This window comes from Ahaetulla prasina, chromosome 1 (genome assembly GCF_028640845.1).
Source record: "Ahaetulla prasina isolate Xishuangbanna chromosome 1, ASM2864084v1, whole genome shotgun sequence".
Lineage (NCBI taxonomy): Eukaryota > Metazoa > Chordata > Lepidosauria > Squamata > Colubridae > Ahaetulla > Ahaetulla prasina.
Genome location: NC_080539.1, coordinates 122,075,572 through 122,090,928, shown reverse-complemented (window position 1 = coordinate 122,090,928; position 15,357 = coordinate 122,075,572). Strand labels below are relative to the sequence as shown.

The following is a 15,357-nucleotide window of genomic DNA, read 5'->3' as shown; positions in this document are numbered from 1 at the left end:
CAAAGTTACAACAGCATTGAAATATCTGGTCCTTGCACGTACAATGGTTGCAGCATCTCCACAGTCACAATCAAAATTCCAGTGTTTGGCAACTGGCATGTATTTACAACAGTTGTAGCATCCCAGGATACAAACTTCCCAGCCAGCTTCCAACAAACAAATGGGATGGGGGGAAGAGCCGGATTTGCTTAATAGTCGCATGACTGCAGTGTCTTGCTTAATGCCAATGGCAAAAATAGATTGTAAAATGGGAGACATTCGCTTAACAACCACATTGCTTAGCAATGGAAATTCTGGTCTCAATTATGGTCATAAGTCGATTTTTCTTTTTGACTTTCATTTTGTTTTGTAAAGCTGAGCTGCAGGTTATAGAAATGTACCAAGAGCTACTGACCAAAACCCTATCCATTCTCCAGTAAGAATTTCACCCTCAGTAATAAAAAAAGTGGCTTGTAAAAGCGCCTAAGAAGCACCTGAAGGCAACATGGTCTCTTCTGATGTTGATCACGGTAGCTCCCGGCTGTTGAACTCACTGTCTGCGGGCTGGATGCATCATGTGCTGGCCATGCCCACGTCTGGTTTAGCGAAGGGGAAAAAAGTCATGATGTGACATGTGATGACGCTGTGATGACGTGAGTTTGACACCTCTGCAGTAGCTGGTCAATAGTGCATGATTGTTCTTAGATTTGCACTTATGTCAGAAGCGCCAAGGCACTTCCAGATTGAAAGATTTAGCCAGTGACTCACCATGGCCTGGGGAGTTGGGAGCCCAGTTGGGAGCTCCTTTCATTGTCCTTGGCAGGAGCTGAAGCAAAGGAGCTCACCCTACCCCAAGGAAACACTCAGGTCTCAAACAAAGGTTTGCTAATTCAACCCAGCATCCTAACTACAAGAGCCACTATGCTCTGGTTCTTAGCTTTGAATAATATTAGGAAATAGTGAATTGACTCTATTAGGCATTAAGAATCCAGGTAAAAGTGATTGTATCTTAGTTTAGAGTTGGTACAGGGTGCATTATAGCCAAGTGTATGTATACTTCCCAAAACATCACTGAGGCAAGAAAAAGACAAGAAAAAATTTGTAAGCAATAATAACAAATGGGCAAGTTTATTCAAACATACAAATCATTAATTTCTAGAAATTCAGTCTTAAACATGTTTATAGGGAACCAAATCCAAATGATCATCATCTATAATGGACAAAAATACAAACAAGTAGAAGGAGCACCCATGGGATCACCCCTCTCACCTGTCATTGCCAATCTCTACATGGAACACTTTGAAACCCAAGCTCTAGAAAAATCTGATCACAAACCCAAACTCTGGCTCAGATATGTAGACGACACCTTCATAATCTGGCCACACGGGAAAGAAAAACTTGACAACTTCCTCACACACCTCAATAGCCTACACCCCAAAATACAGTTCACCATGGAAACAGAAGTTAATAACCAACTTCCCTTCCTGGATGTCTTAGTCTACAGAAAACCCAATGGCTCCCTAGGACACACCATCTACCAGAAGAAAACACACACAAACCGCTATCTGCACGCACTCTCACACCACCACCCAGCACAGATCAACTCCGTAGCCAAGACACTCATCTCCAGAACAAAATGCTTAGCTGATGAACAACACCTAAAACCCGAACTAGACACTCTCACTAACGTACTAACATCCAATGGATTCCAAACAAATAAGATTACCAAGCTAATCCAAAAAGAACCCCCCACTAAAATCCAAGACAGAGAACAAGAAAACGGCACAGCCCTCCTCCCATATATAAAAGGCACCACAGACAGAATCAGCAAGATCCTCCACAAACACAACATCAAGACAGCATTCTGCACAAACAGAAAAATATCCACCATCCTAAGAAACCCCAAAGACAAAATTGAGTTAGAAAATCAAGGAGTATATGAAATCCCATGCACCGCCTGCCCCACCACATACATTGGACAAACCAACAGAAGAATAAGTGCACGCATTGAAGAACACAAGAACTCATTCAAAAAGAGGAACCAACTTCTTCCCTGGTCCAACACTTTAAAGTCACAGGACATGATATTGACTTTAAAAGACCAGAACTATCGCCAAAACTGAACACTTTAACAACAGAATAATCAGAGAAGCCATTGAGATAGAAAACGCCCACACAGCATGAACAAAGCGAGATGACACCTCCGCCTACCAGCCATTTGGAAACCCGCCTTATTGACAAACGAGTCCCTAACACGAGGAATGACACCAGACCCAAACTCTGGCTCAGATATGTAGACGACACCTTCATAATCTGGCCACACGGGAAAGAAAAACTTGACAACTTCCTCACACACCTCAATAGCCTACACCCCAAAATACAGTTCACCATGGAAACAGAAGTTAACAACCAACTTCCTTCCTGGATGTCTTAGTCTACAGAAAACCCAATGGCTCCCTAGGACACACCATCTACCAGAAGAAAACACACACAAACCGCTATCTGCACGCACTCTCACACCACCACCCAGCACAGATCAACTCCGTAGCCAAGACACTCATCTCCAGAACAAAATGCTTAGCTGATGAACAACACCTAAAACCCGAACTAGACACTCTCACTAACGTACTAACATCCAATGGATTCCAAACAAATAAGATTACCAAGCTAATCCAAAAGAACCCCCCACTAAAATCCAAGACAGAGAACAAGAAAACGGCACAGCCCTCCTCCCATATATAAAAGGCACCACAGACAGAATCAGCAAGATCCTCCACAAACACAACATCAAGACAGCATTCTGCACAAACAGAAAAATATCCACCATCCTAAGAAACCCCAAAGACAAAATTGAGTTAGAAAATCAAGGAGTATATGAAATCCCATGCACCGCCTGCCCCACCACATACATTGGACAAACCAACAGAAGAATAAGTGCACGCATTGAAGAACACAAGAACTCATTCAAAAAAGAGGAACCAACTTCTTCCCTGGTCCAACACTTTAAAGTCACAGGACATGATATTGACTTTAAAAGACCAGAACTATCGCCAAAACTGAACACTTTAACAACAGAATAATCAGAGAAGCCATTGAGATAGAAAACGCCCACACAGCATGAACAAAGCGAGATGACACCTCCGCCTACCAGCCATTTGGAAACCCGCCTTATTGACAAACGAGTCCCTAACACGAGGAATGACACCAGACCCACACTCACAAGGTCCACACAGGATGTCACCACCGCACATCCACCCAGAAAGCAGACCCAAACCCACACTGATCATGAAGCACGACCAAGGACCAGAAGCCAGACCGCAGCTGCAACATTAGCCATTTCAAACCCCTCCAATCCATTCATGCAGCAGACTGACACCCACTATGAAGATGTAGCACGACCACAAAGCCAAACAACAGCTATGCAGCTCACCAGCTCAAATCCCCCTGCAGCACAGACTAGACTGAGCACAACCAAGCCCCCACCAACACAGGACACACCCCAGCCAATCAGAGCACAGAAAACCCCATCCAATCAGAGCACAGCCAAGCTCCCACCCAATCAGTTCAAACCCCCACTAGCAGTTAAAAGGAAGAAACAGCTGCGATCACACATTGCTCCCAGAAGCACCAAGCTGAAGCCTGAAGATGACGAATGAGACTTCGTCGAAACGTCGCCAAGACACTTCCAATTTTACACGGGAGAAAACCCGAACAACCAAAGACCTATATAGAAACACCCGTGAAAACCTCAGAAAACAAATATATATATATATATATATATATATATATATATAATGCTTATTCCTCCTAATATTTACTCATATATATGTTTATACACTATATAATCTTTTTTGTATGATACTTATATATATTGCTGTGACAAAATAAATAAAATAAAAAAAAATAAAAATAATGAAAGGGAACATTAGGACAGGAACGGTAGGCACGCTTGTGCTGTTATGCACACCCCTTACAGACCTATCATAGCCAATACTAAGTGTCCAAAAGACAGAAGATAATAGTGGGTGGGGATTTGTTGAGAGTTCATGATCATTGTTTCGGATTTTGATTTAGAATGAAAATTTTGATGACCAATCAAAGGAAAACAATCTTCAATTTGATTTACATATTTACTAAAGAATACGGAGCTTGATAACAAGATCACTCCTCGTTCATGCATGGGAATTTTAAAAAAATCCCTCCCACATCAAAATACAGGTAGTCCTTGACTTACAACCACAATGGAGCTCAAAGTTTCTGTCGTTAAGTAAGACATTTGTTAAGTGAGTTTTGCCCCATTTTATGACCTTTCTCGCCACAATTAAGTGAATCATTTGTTAAGTTAGTAACACAGTTGTTAAGTGAATCTGTCACCCCTTTGAATTTGCTTGTCAGAAGGTTGCAACAGGTGATCACATGTCCCTGGGACACTTCAACTGTCATTAATATGAGTTAGTTGCCAAGCATCTGAATTTTGATCATGTGATCATGGGGATGTTCCAATGGTCATAAGTGTGATAAGTAACTTTTTTTCCAGTTATAACTTTGAATGGTCACTAAATGAACTGCTATAAGTTGAGGACTACCTGTAGACAGGGTAGTTTTGTTTTGCTTTGCTTTATAGTTTTCAAGTGTTTAGTGCTCAACTATTTCATTAATTTTGGTCATAATGCATGGAATTTGTATCTAATGTATGCCATCATGCATAAATTAACACTTTGTACATTCTTTCCATCACTAGAACAAGAGAAATAATTTTAAGGATTATATCTTCAGCTTTTCTATATGCACCCAGCTTTGGGATAACTCAATGTTTTCATTATGTTTACATTTGTGATGTTTGACACATTGTTATCTTCTAGTGATCTTTAATTTATGAGTGCTGAATAAGCTAGAAAGCACTATCTCTTCTGCATGCCATTGCAATATCTTTCGTCTTCAGGTAGTGAACTGTTTGACTTCTTTAACCTCTAATTGTCTTGCTAGTCCGGAGAGTCTTCGGGGTTTTAGAATCATTACTGTCTCATCTCTTTCGCATGAAATGTCATAAATCATAACTTTAAAATGCTACATTATCTCTTGAATGAAAATGAGAAAATAAGCTTAAGATCTGTTACCACCAAGTTTCTTTTCTAGTTAATATTTGAAGTAGAGCACATTATTTCTAGTGAAGTCTGATCTTAGGTAAAATAAAATTATGCACCACCAAAGAATCCTTATAAGTCACTTCATTGGAATCTTTATGTGTGGATGCTTGAATTACAATAAAATATAAATTACAGCCTCTGACTAGAGATGTATCATTTGTATAAAAATAAAAATCACAATGGCCAAAAAACAAGGTAGCTGAAGGTAGAAAATAAGGGTGTGTGTGGAGCTGTGGCAAATGTCCATCTTGCCAATAACGAAAGGGAAGAGCAGGGCAGGATGGAGACTGATGTGGGAATAGACAAGGAAGGCAGTTAGAATTTTAAACCTTTTTAAAACTCAGTATTTCCTTAGAAAATGGATACATTCATTTCTCCACAAAAGTTTTATGTGAGTCCGTTTGCAGAGAGTTGAATAGGACATTAACTTATATTTAGAATTCAAATGCCTATAGTTCCTCATTGTTATTTCCTTTTGAGAGTCCGCACCTTGATCATTCAACATGTCTTTCCAGATACAGATAGAATATTAGTTGTATGTTTTGGTTTGTCCCATAAGATAAACACTCAGTTACGTCGGTAATGAGAACAAAACAATTTCTCCCTCTCTCTCTCTCTCTCTCTCTCTCTCTCTCTCTCTCTCTCTCCTTCCCTCCTTCCCTCCTTCACTCCCTTCCCCCCTCCTCATAAATGGAAGACTTTGTTGTTGAAGCTTGTATCGAAGAAGGCAATTTAATCTGTCCAATCCCAAACAACTACAGTTAATCTGTGTGGATTTGTTAGGTTTACATATTGAAGAAATAATTACATATTATAAGAAATAACTGAAGCAAATATGTCCCTCTTCTATTTAAAAGAAGTATTATCAAATGTAAAATTGTATGAAAGTTGAGAAGTCTTTGCTCTCATATACTTGGAAAGATGCATTGGTATTTGTATAGGATTTGACAACTTGATGAGTATCCTTCAGAATTGCAATTTGTCTTGTAATTAGTCAAATTGTCTAGTCTAGAGACAACCTGTATCCAGAATTCTTGGAAAATATCAGATTGTCTACCTGTGGACCCCTGTAGTGCAATCTGTGCTATACATGTAGCACTGGATAGTATTATTACACTTTGCTTTGCTATTCTTTCTCCATCTTCTGGTCATGTGGATGTCACTAGAATGCTGGTATATTCTACAGTAGAATGCATGTACTATTATAATTTGAACATTGATCTATGAACAATAGCTCACAAGCTGTTCATTTATGAGTACTTATGCATATTCATGTTGTATATTTACTTTTGTTCAGGATCCTCTTGATTTTCTGACATGTCATTGAATTATTTAAGGGATCCTTTTCTTTAGTATAAATATGTTTCTGACATCTTCAGCATGTGTAATTGGTATTTATTCAGGCTGTGCAACAGCCTATATGGTGTACTAAAATGGTTCCAATCCCTGTATTGTTTTATTAGTGCCTTGAAGCTTTTTAACAGCATAACTTACAATAGAGCCCTAAAACAAGTTTACTCTAATGGAGATTACAGCTGAATTCCATTTTCTACTTTCTGATAATCATATCTCAGTTGGCAATCCTTTACAAATTCACAAGATGTTTTATAAGGTTGCTATTTTGAAGTATATTCTCACCTATCTTGGCAAATTTGATAAAATGACTAATTGGTGATCATTCTCCTCCTCCTCCTCCTCCTCCTCCTCCTCCTCCTCCTCCTCCTCCTCCAACACCACCACAACCATCACCTCCACCACCACCAGTACTACTACTACTACTACTTCCACTACTGTTACTTAATTGTCATCACCATCACCACCATGATCATCATTATCTGAAAATCATGGTAATACTCTGGTTTTCCACTGGGCAATGTTTTCTCATTTCTCTTTTAGTGGGAAGGAGAGATAAAAGATACGTGTCCTGGCATTTTGTTTCAGAACAAAAAATAAATAAAAACACTGAAAATAATTTATAGCACATCTGCTCAATCTGTCTTTCATACCCATACAAAAACAGTAGTTGTATTGATGGGATGATCCAAATTAAGAGGGCAGTGTGGAGAGAAATCACAATATTTTAAAAACATGGTTAATGTTTCCCTTTTTAGTCTATGTCTGATGTCCCATTTTTTAAAAATAATAAAAATTTATACATGTCAATTATTCCTATTTTGTAATATACTGGGTTTTTTTTTAAGCTAAGTGTATTAATCTTCTATTAGGCTCTTAGAGTTTGCCAAGTTTTTCAAAGATAGCAAGTCTTTTGTCCTAATGCCACTATATTCCACTTATTAGCAATTTCAATGTATACTTAAGATAAGTCAAACATTAACTTCTTTATAATTTATCTTGTCACATAGTCAAATCTTGTCAGAAATATAACAGTGAGGACTAGAACATTATTATTTTAAGAAAGAATACAACTGCTGAGATCTTTGACATTGCAGCATGCAGCTTGAGGACATCTGTTGTTATGTAGTTGTTACCACTGAGCTATACAACCTGCTATAAATTCTTCAGTCAATTTATTCTCTTCTTTGTTACTGTCACTGAAAAATAAACCTAGTCATATACAGTTGAGATGCAGCTGTGAAGAAAAAGAGGAGATGCTGATGTGTGTTGATGGAGAAATTCTCCATTTATTTTAATACATAATTTATTTAATTTATTACTTATGGGTTTTTTCCCCTATATTCTGCATAATGAAATCATATTGTTTCCCAGGGAATCTAGTATTCGAGGCTCAAGTGTATTTTCTGCTGCTATGTAGTTATATTGACACAGAATTAATGCAGATAGTTTGCTCTCAGATTGGAATTCATACAATATACCCTTGTTTGAGAGATCCTTATTCATTATATTCCATTCTTTTTCCATACTCTCTTATTGAAATGCCCCTTCAATCAATAATATATCATATCTTGACACTATCTTAGTGATGGATATAAAATTCTCTTTTCATTGCCATTGGCTTTTGAATGATAGATTTGCAGAGTTCTCAGGGCAAATTGAAGTAAGCCTTGAACTGAATCTCAGCAGGGATGCTAAATTATCCTTATTTAGAATAAATGTCTTTAAAAAAAACCACCACACATACCACTAATTCTTCTCAGAGACAGAATCTACAGGTGTCAATCAAGTCAGCTTTAGAGGCATCAGTACTGTCAATTTTAGGCTTGTTTCCTATTTGAGAGAAAGAATAGTAATGATATATAAAGCGAAACTTAGCACATTAGGGAAGAGAGAAGTTTACCCCCTAGATATATGTTTTGCTTTTGGGGATGAGTTAGCTTTGTGTGTGGCTAGTTTACCTTATAATCAGGTTGATTCCCTTGCTTGTTTATATTATGTTAAAATTAATAATCTGTTATCATTAACATTGTAAAATGGCAAACATTGCCTCTGAAGAGGTTCATCAAATCACAAGATTGCCATGCACGTGGCATCACCAAGATAGATTTAATGAATCTCAGCTTAGTGAACTAAGAGTGCAATACAAATTTTCATCTGAGCATCATTCCCCAATAAGGGACAAAATTTCCATTTCATCCAAAATAGTTAAGATTCACATAATTTACGTTAGTGTTGAATCCAAATTGACTGTATGCAAACGATGCAAATTCATGTAAAAGGAACATTGAAGTTTAACATACACCTTTTCTCCTGAATAATCTGTAAAAGAAGAAAATACTGTAATGCCACTATTCCAGGGGTGAAATCCAGCAGGTTCTGACAGATTCTGGAGAACTGGTAGCGGAAATTTTGAGTACTTCGGAGAACCAGCAAATGCCACCTCAGGCTGGTCCCAGAGTGGGGTGGGAATGGAAATTTTGCAATATCCTTCCCCCAGGAGTGGGGGCAGGGAATGGGGATTTTGCAGTATTCTTCCCGTGGAGTGGGGAGGGAATGGAGATTTTGCAATATCCTTTCCCAGCCATGCCCACCAAGCCATGCCCACAGAACCAGTAGTAAAAAAATTTGGATTTCACCACTGCACTATTCATTTTATTATCATATGCATCAAAGCCCTATGTGTGCACGTGTATGCTTTATATTATTTATATTTATTACATTTATGAGCCACTTTTCTGGTTTACAATGCAAATATACATACATACATACATACGTGTGTGTGTGTGTGTGTGTGTGTGTGTGGCGCCTTCTCTGACCAACTACTTCCAGCTTAAAGTCTCTCCATTTGGCCTCAATGCCAATAGACCCCAATTATGTAATGCACTTATTTGATACTTTTGTTCCAGTGTATATATTATATGCTATATACCCTGTTTTCCTCAAAATAAGACATCTCCTGATAATAAGCCCATTCGGGCTTTTGAGCGCATGGCAATAAGGCCAAGCGCTTATTTCAGGGTTCAAAAAAATATAAGACAGGGTCTTATTTTCAGGGAAACATGGTAGTTATATATTCCGTATGTGTGTGTGGATGGAGGAAGTAAGAGAGTCAGAATAAAAAAGTATTATTAGGGTTTTTTTTAATCCATTGCAGGAGGCCATGGAAGGCCTCTTCATTGTAAGTTACTGAATATAATCTACCCCTCTGTTCCAGTTTGTGTTGGTAAATCAAGGTTATTCAACTGAAAGAGAATGACTGGCCCACAGTTACCCAGCTGGTTCTTGCCTAAAGGAAGATTAGAACCTTCCTAGAATCTGGGATCCTAATCTAGTACCTTAACTACTACCCCATCCTGACTGTCACACAGAGAGTAAATTACTTTTGGTTCCTTTGGTTGATCATTTGCTCCCCACCCACCCACCTTTGGTTGTTTATTTATGCAAAGTGCTTCTGAAGGTAGTAAATTGAGGAAAGCTGCTATAGATTTCTCTGATAACAATAATAATCCCAAGTCTAGCACAGGTATGTTTATAACTCCTACCCTCAAAACGACTCTACTGAGCACTGCACACCAGAACAACTAGACACAAGAACAGTTTCTTCCTGAACGCCATCACTTTGTTAAACAAATAATTCCCTCAACACTGTCAAACTATTACTAAATCTGCACTACTATCAATCTTCTCATCGTTCCCATCACCCATCTCCTTCCACTTATGACTGTATGACTGTAACTTTGTTGCTTGTATCCTTACAATTTATATTGATATTGATTGTTTCCTGATTGCTTATTTGTACCCTATGAATATCATTAAGTGTTGTACCTTAAAATTCTTGATGATCTTTTCTTTTATGTACACTGAGAGCATCTGCACTAAGACAAATTCCTTGTGTGCCCAATCACACTTGGCCAATAAAAAAAAATTCTACTCTATTCTATCTCTAGTCTTTATAGATATATATGTGTGTATGTATATGTATGTGTGTGTGTGTGTGTGTGTGTGTGTGTGTGTGTATATATATATGTATGTATGTATGTAGGTCTTTGGTTATTCGGGTTTTCTCCCGCGTAAAATTGGAAGTGTCTTGGTGACGTTTCGACGAAGTCTCATTCGTCATCTTCAGGCTTCAGCGTGCTTCTGGGAGCAATGAAGCTCCCAGAAGCACGAAGTTGAAGCCTGAAGATGACGAATGAGACTTCGTCGAAATGTCGCCAAGACACTTCCAATTTTACGCGGGAGAAAACCCGAATAACCAAAGACCTACATACAAACACCCACGAAAACCTCAGAAAACAAATATATATATATTTAAATATATATATATATTTAACATAATTAGATAGATTATGTATGGTAATCTATCTGGTATTTCCCCTATTTTAAACAGAGGATTTGCAATTCTCAAAAGGCAATTCTCAAAAGGCAAAACTACGAGTAGCATCAGAAGTGGGATTATAAAATGAGATGCTTTTATAAAAAAAAAATGCAGATCTGAAAATGCTATTAGTTGTTTTCTAGGAAAATCAGAATATTCTTGAAATGATTTTAAAAATAAAACCAACAAAAAATAATGACCAAAACATATCTTCATAATCAGGTTAACATTGCCTATGTAGATATTTTGTTAATTTAATTAGCCATGAAACTATATTTATTTCATGAAAGCTTAAGCTGTGTTGGTGCAGTGGTTAAAATGCAGCATTGCAGGCTAACTCTGCCCATGCCAGAAGTTAGTTTCTTACTGGCTCAAGTTTCACTCAGCTTTCCATCCTTCCAACGTCATTAAAATGAGAACCCAGATTGTTGGGGGCAGTATGCTGATTCTGAAAACGGTTTAGAGAGTGCTGTATGAAGCAATATGTAAGTCTAAGGCCTATTACTATTAAGCATGAATAAAATGTTGAGTTACAAAGCTGAAACTATTATTTGCAAGTGTATTAGTCTTACTTTCTTTCTCCTTCAAGGAACCTAGCAAAATATTGTTCTGTATGTGAGTCTGGTTTATAATAACAATATTTTCATTCTTATAAAACATTTTCTAGGAATCTTCAGCTGTTAGTTGAACTATGCTAGTTAAAACAATTAATCCAGCTTTATCAAAAGCAAATTTCCTCTGCAATCCTTCATCCTCTGCTTCTTATGCTTTGATCCGGCATATTTATAATGTTTCAAACATTTGGAAGCTCTTGACATTATATTGTAATCATGTTGTCCTTATTAATGTTAATTTTTATTTCAGAAATCAAAAATTGCCACGTATGAGAAAATGTGGGCCTTTATGAATAGCAGAAGGCAGTCAGTGCTTGTCAAAGGCAATGAGGAAGGTATCCAACGTGTACTCACTTCTGATTATGCTTTCCTAATGGAGTCAACTACCATTGAGTTTGTTACACAGCGGAACTGTAACCTGACACAAATTGGAGGCCTGATAGATTCCAAAGGTTATGGGGTTGGAACTCCCATGGGTAGGTTGCACATCCTTTCTAATTTGCATTCATAATTGTAGTTGCAATGATAACAGATGTTTCCTAGATTGTTAGCCACTCAATCTGTGTAATAACATTGTGTCCTATTTATTTTAAATAGTATTTATATTGTTAGGGTAGAGTCCAAGTATTACTAGGATGATATGCTAATAGTACTGTAAGCTTTATGTATTTATTTTTCAACTGGAAGAATGTGATCTGTGCTAAGGAAACAAATTCCATTTATGGCTGTGTAAAAATATAAATACCATGTTAGCAGATGCATGTTTTTTTTAAAAAAAATAAAAAATAAAGATAACATTTTCCGGAAAAGAAAACTTTAATTAAACGTAATTGTAGATGACTCCTATGAATATATTTCTGGTTATTCAGTTTTTTTACTCTTTCCCCAGATGCCAAGTTTGACTAGTGAAGTATTATATTTGTAGAGTTACTTTCTGCTGGCAGTGAATATAAACCAGTGCTTGAAGAGCTTCCAAAATTATTGACTAATCTCTTTATATGTCTAGTTTTGGGCAAGCTAACCCTAACTGTTATTAGGTTTTATTATAGAGCATATTACCAATAGTCATTTGGGATGCAATTTGAGATATTATCAGTGTTCATCATGACCCTGCAGGGCTTTTCAAGGCACAATATCTCAAGTAGATTCCAGTATTTAGCAGTTCTCTTCTAACATCCCTAGACTTCAGTGCCTCAATTAAAGCAATAGTGGGAATAAGAAAACAGAAAATCATAGATGAACAATAGTCTTCCTGAAATTTTCCTTTTACCCTCAATATTTACATTATATTTCAACCAAGGTATAAGAAGCTTGGTTGAAAACTATTGACTTCAGAAGGTTAAAAATATAGAAATGGAAAGGCATCTTTCTTTTTCTTGTGCATAAGCTATCAGCCCTATCAAATAAGTTATATACAACTGCAATTGTCAGAAAAGTTTCATACTCGCTGAAGTTGTATAATGTCTATCAAAAACAAAATACCACAAATAAAAATATAGCTTTCCAGTATAATTGTATTGATCATTGAATCTATGGCTTCAAGGCCATCATTTAATTTCAAAATTTTGAACTGAAGCCAAGAACCTTTCATATTGCTTTTGGCAAGGAGTTCAGTTTTCTTCACGTTTTGGTCAAAATTCTATAAATGTTCTCTGGTGAAGTTCAATCTCAGTCTGAAAAGGATTTCTGTTATGTATTATCTTTTCTTATTCTTTTTCCAGTGTAATTATCTGTATTTCGCAAAGAAAGTGACATAGTGATTGGACAAAGTGGGTGATAGTTTGCATGTATATGCAGTTGTGATTAGATCTGCTTGCTTAATTTAGTTAAATTATTGTCAGTAGTGTCTTGCACATATTAGAAATATTATGTATTGCTACAGTTGTTGCTGTTGTTATTGCGGCTTTTCCACCTAAACTTGAAAAGTCCCCTATCTACGATTCTAGAGCATTGTTGTTAATCAGCTTTGACACTATGGACCTAGATAATCAGGTCTAAGTCAGTGTAAGACAATTTCCTGGGTTCCTCTGGTTACTGTTGGGGAATATTTTTCTTCTTTTATTTCAGTCAGCCAAATAGCACATGATTAAAGTGCACTTTGGAATTAGCTCATTTTGAAGGCTTGTCTTTTTCATCTTAATTCATCAGGCAGAGTATCTCGAAAGAGGTATTTCACACTCTGCTCCTTTAAATTAAAGGCTTTGCCACCCAAAAGGGGTTTCAAACAATAATTTATGATCCACAGCTTCATACTGTATTCTGCTCAGAATGTGACTTCATGAATTATTGATATTTACCCAGTCCATTAATGAGTGCATTATAATGCTGCTGTTCTACCTTGGTGTGCAGAATCCTTGCTTTGAGTAGACTTTGAATCTACCATATTTAATTGCCAGGCAATGGCCAGTAATAAACTGTTTAGCTTATTCAGTCTGTTACCTCTTGGGAGTGATTTTGATCTTTATGTTCTTATGGCACTGAATTGTACAAAGCCAGTATTGCCTTTCCAAAAAATTCATTTCATTCTTTACCAGTGCAAAGAATTATGTACTTTATATTCTTGTTGAACATTTTCAAGCTTATCCCTCCAATGGGATGTAGTTTCTCTTAAGCTGGGTGATACAGAGCAGGGTGGGATTTTTTTTTTGAGGGGGGGAAGTGTTATTCTGTTCCATTCTTTATTCTGCAATTAGAGAGGATGCTCTAAAAACAGTAATTTTGAAATTCTAAGAAAATTTTCCAAAATTTGTAACTTACACTCATGCACATACACATGCCTATTAATTGAATATGCAGTCTAAATTATGCATCCATGGGAAAATTTTGACATTAGGATGCAGCAGCATAGATGACGGTAACAAAGGTAAGTAGCAAAGATCAATTCTCAACAAAATTTTTTGGATGCTCTCAGCTGAAGGAAATTTTTTTGGATGCTCTCAGCTGAAGGAAAGCTCTACTCATTATTGGTAGATGATATAGTATTGGGGCTGAAAGGCTGAGCTGTGAAATTGAAAGTCTCCAGTACAGCTACTAACTACAGACATATTGCGCTTGCTACTACCCTGTACCCTACACTACTTTATCTGAAAATTAGAAATAATAGTACAGATTTGCCTCTGAATATTGTTATACTCTTCCCTTTTTAAACAATGTAAAGCCTATGAAGTTCCTCAAATGCCAAAATTAAAAAGGGCCAACATTCTTCTTGGACTTTGATAAATCCTGGGAAGAGCAGAAATTCACATTCCTTAATCCAAATTCTATTCTAAAGAGAGAAAATGGCAGGAGATTTTAACCAACTAAAATATTTGAGTAACTCTAAAATATTTGAGTATAGTATTATGCAACTTTTTGTGGATCTCTTTGAGGCTTTTCATATAGCAATAGCACTTAGACTTATATACCGCTTCACAGTGCTTTACAGCCCTCTCTAAGTTGTTTACAGAGTCAGCATATTGCCCTCAACAACCTGGGCCCTCATATCATATCATGAAATAAAACATCTTTATGGACTAGCTCCAGGAATTAAGAGTTGGGGACTCTTGTATGTGGCGGTTTTCTTGTTGGGAAACAAGTAACAGGAAATAGCATTAGGAGACTGTGGAATGGCTTCCAAGCAGTCTTATTGTAGAGCATTCTGAAACCAACATGTTGTCAGGATTAAGTATTTATACGAAGTTGATAAATACAGTCACTACAGTATTATTGACAGATGTCACCAGTAGATTAATGATATCAAGCTGTATTAGATTGCATTCAAGAGAGACAATGTGTAGTTAAAAAAGATTTTCAGTAAAGTAAATGGGGAGGAAGAAACTAACCCTCTACAGGGCAAAAGGATAATGAGTAAAGTGATCCCCAGATCTGATGATTAGGGAATTGC

At 37.0% G+C, this 15,357-nt stretch overlaps 1 protein-coding gene across 3 annotated transcripts in view; it reads left to right on the top strand.

Annotated features, from left to right (window-relative positions):
• Positions 1–15,357, top strand: part of GRIK2 (glutamate ionotropic receptor kainate type subunit 2) — a 510,695-nt gene that overhangs the window by 470,006 nt on the left and 25,332 nt on the right. For all 3 annotated transcript variants that reach the window (XM_058174749.1, XM_058174739.1, XM_058174730.1), the window contains exon 14: positions 11,725–11,950. In XM_058174749.1, coding sequence (XP_058030732.1) covers positions 11,725–11,950 — 226 coding nt within the window. The remainder of the gene's footprint in view (positions 1–11,724; positions 11,951–15,357) is intronic.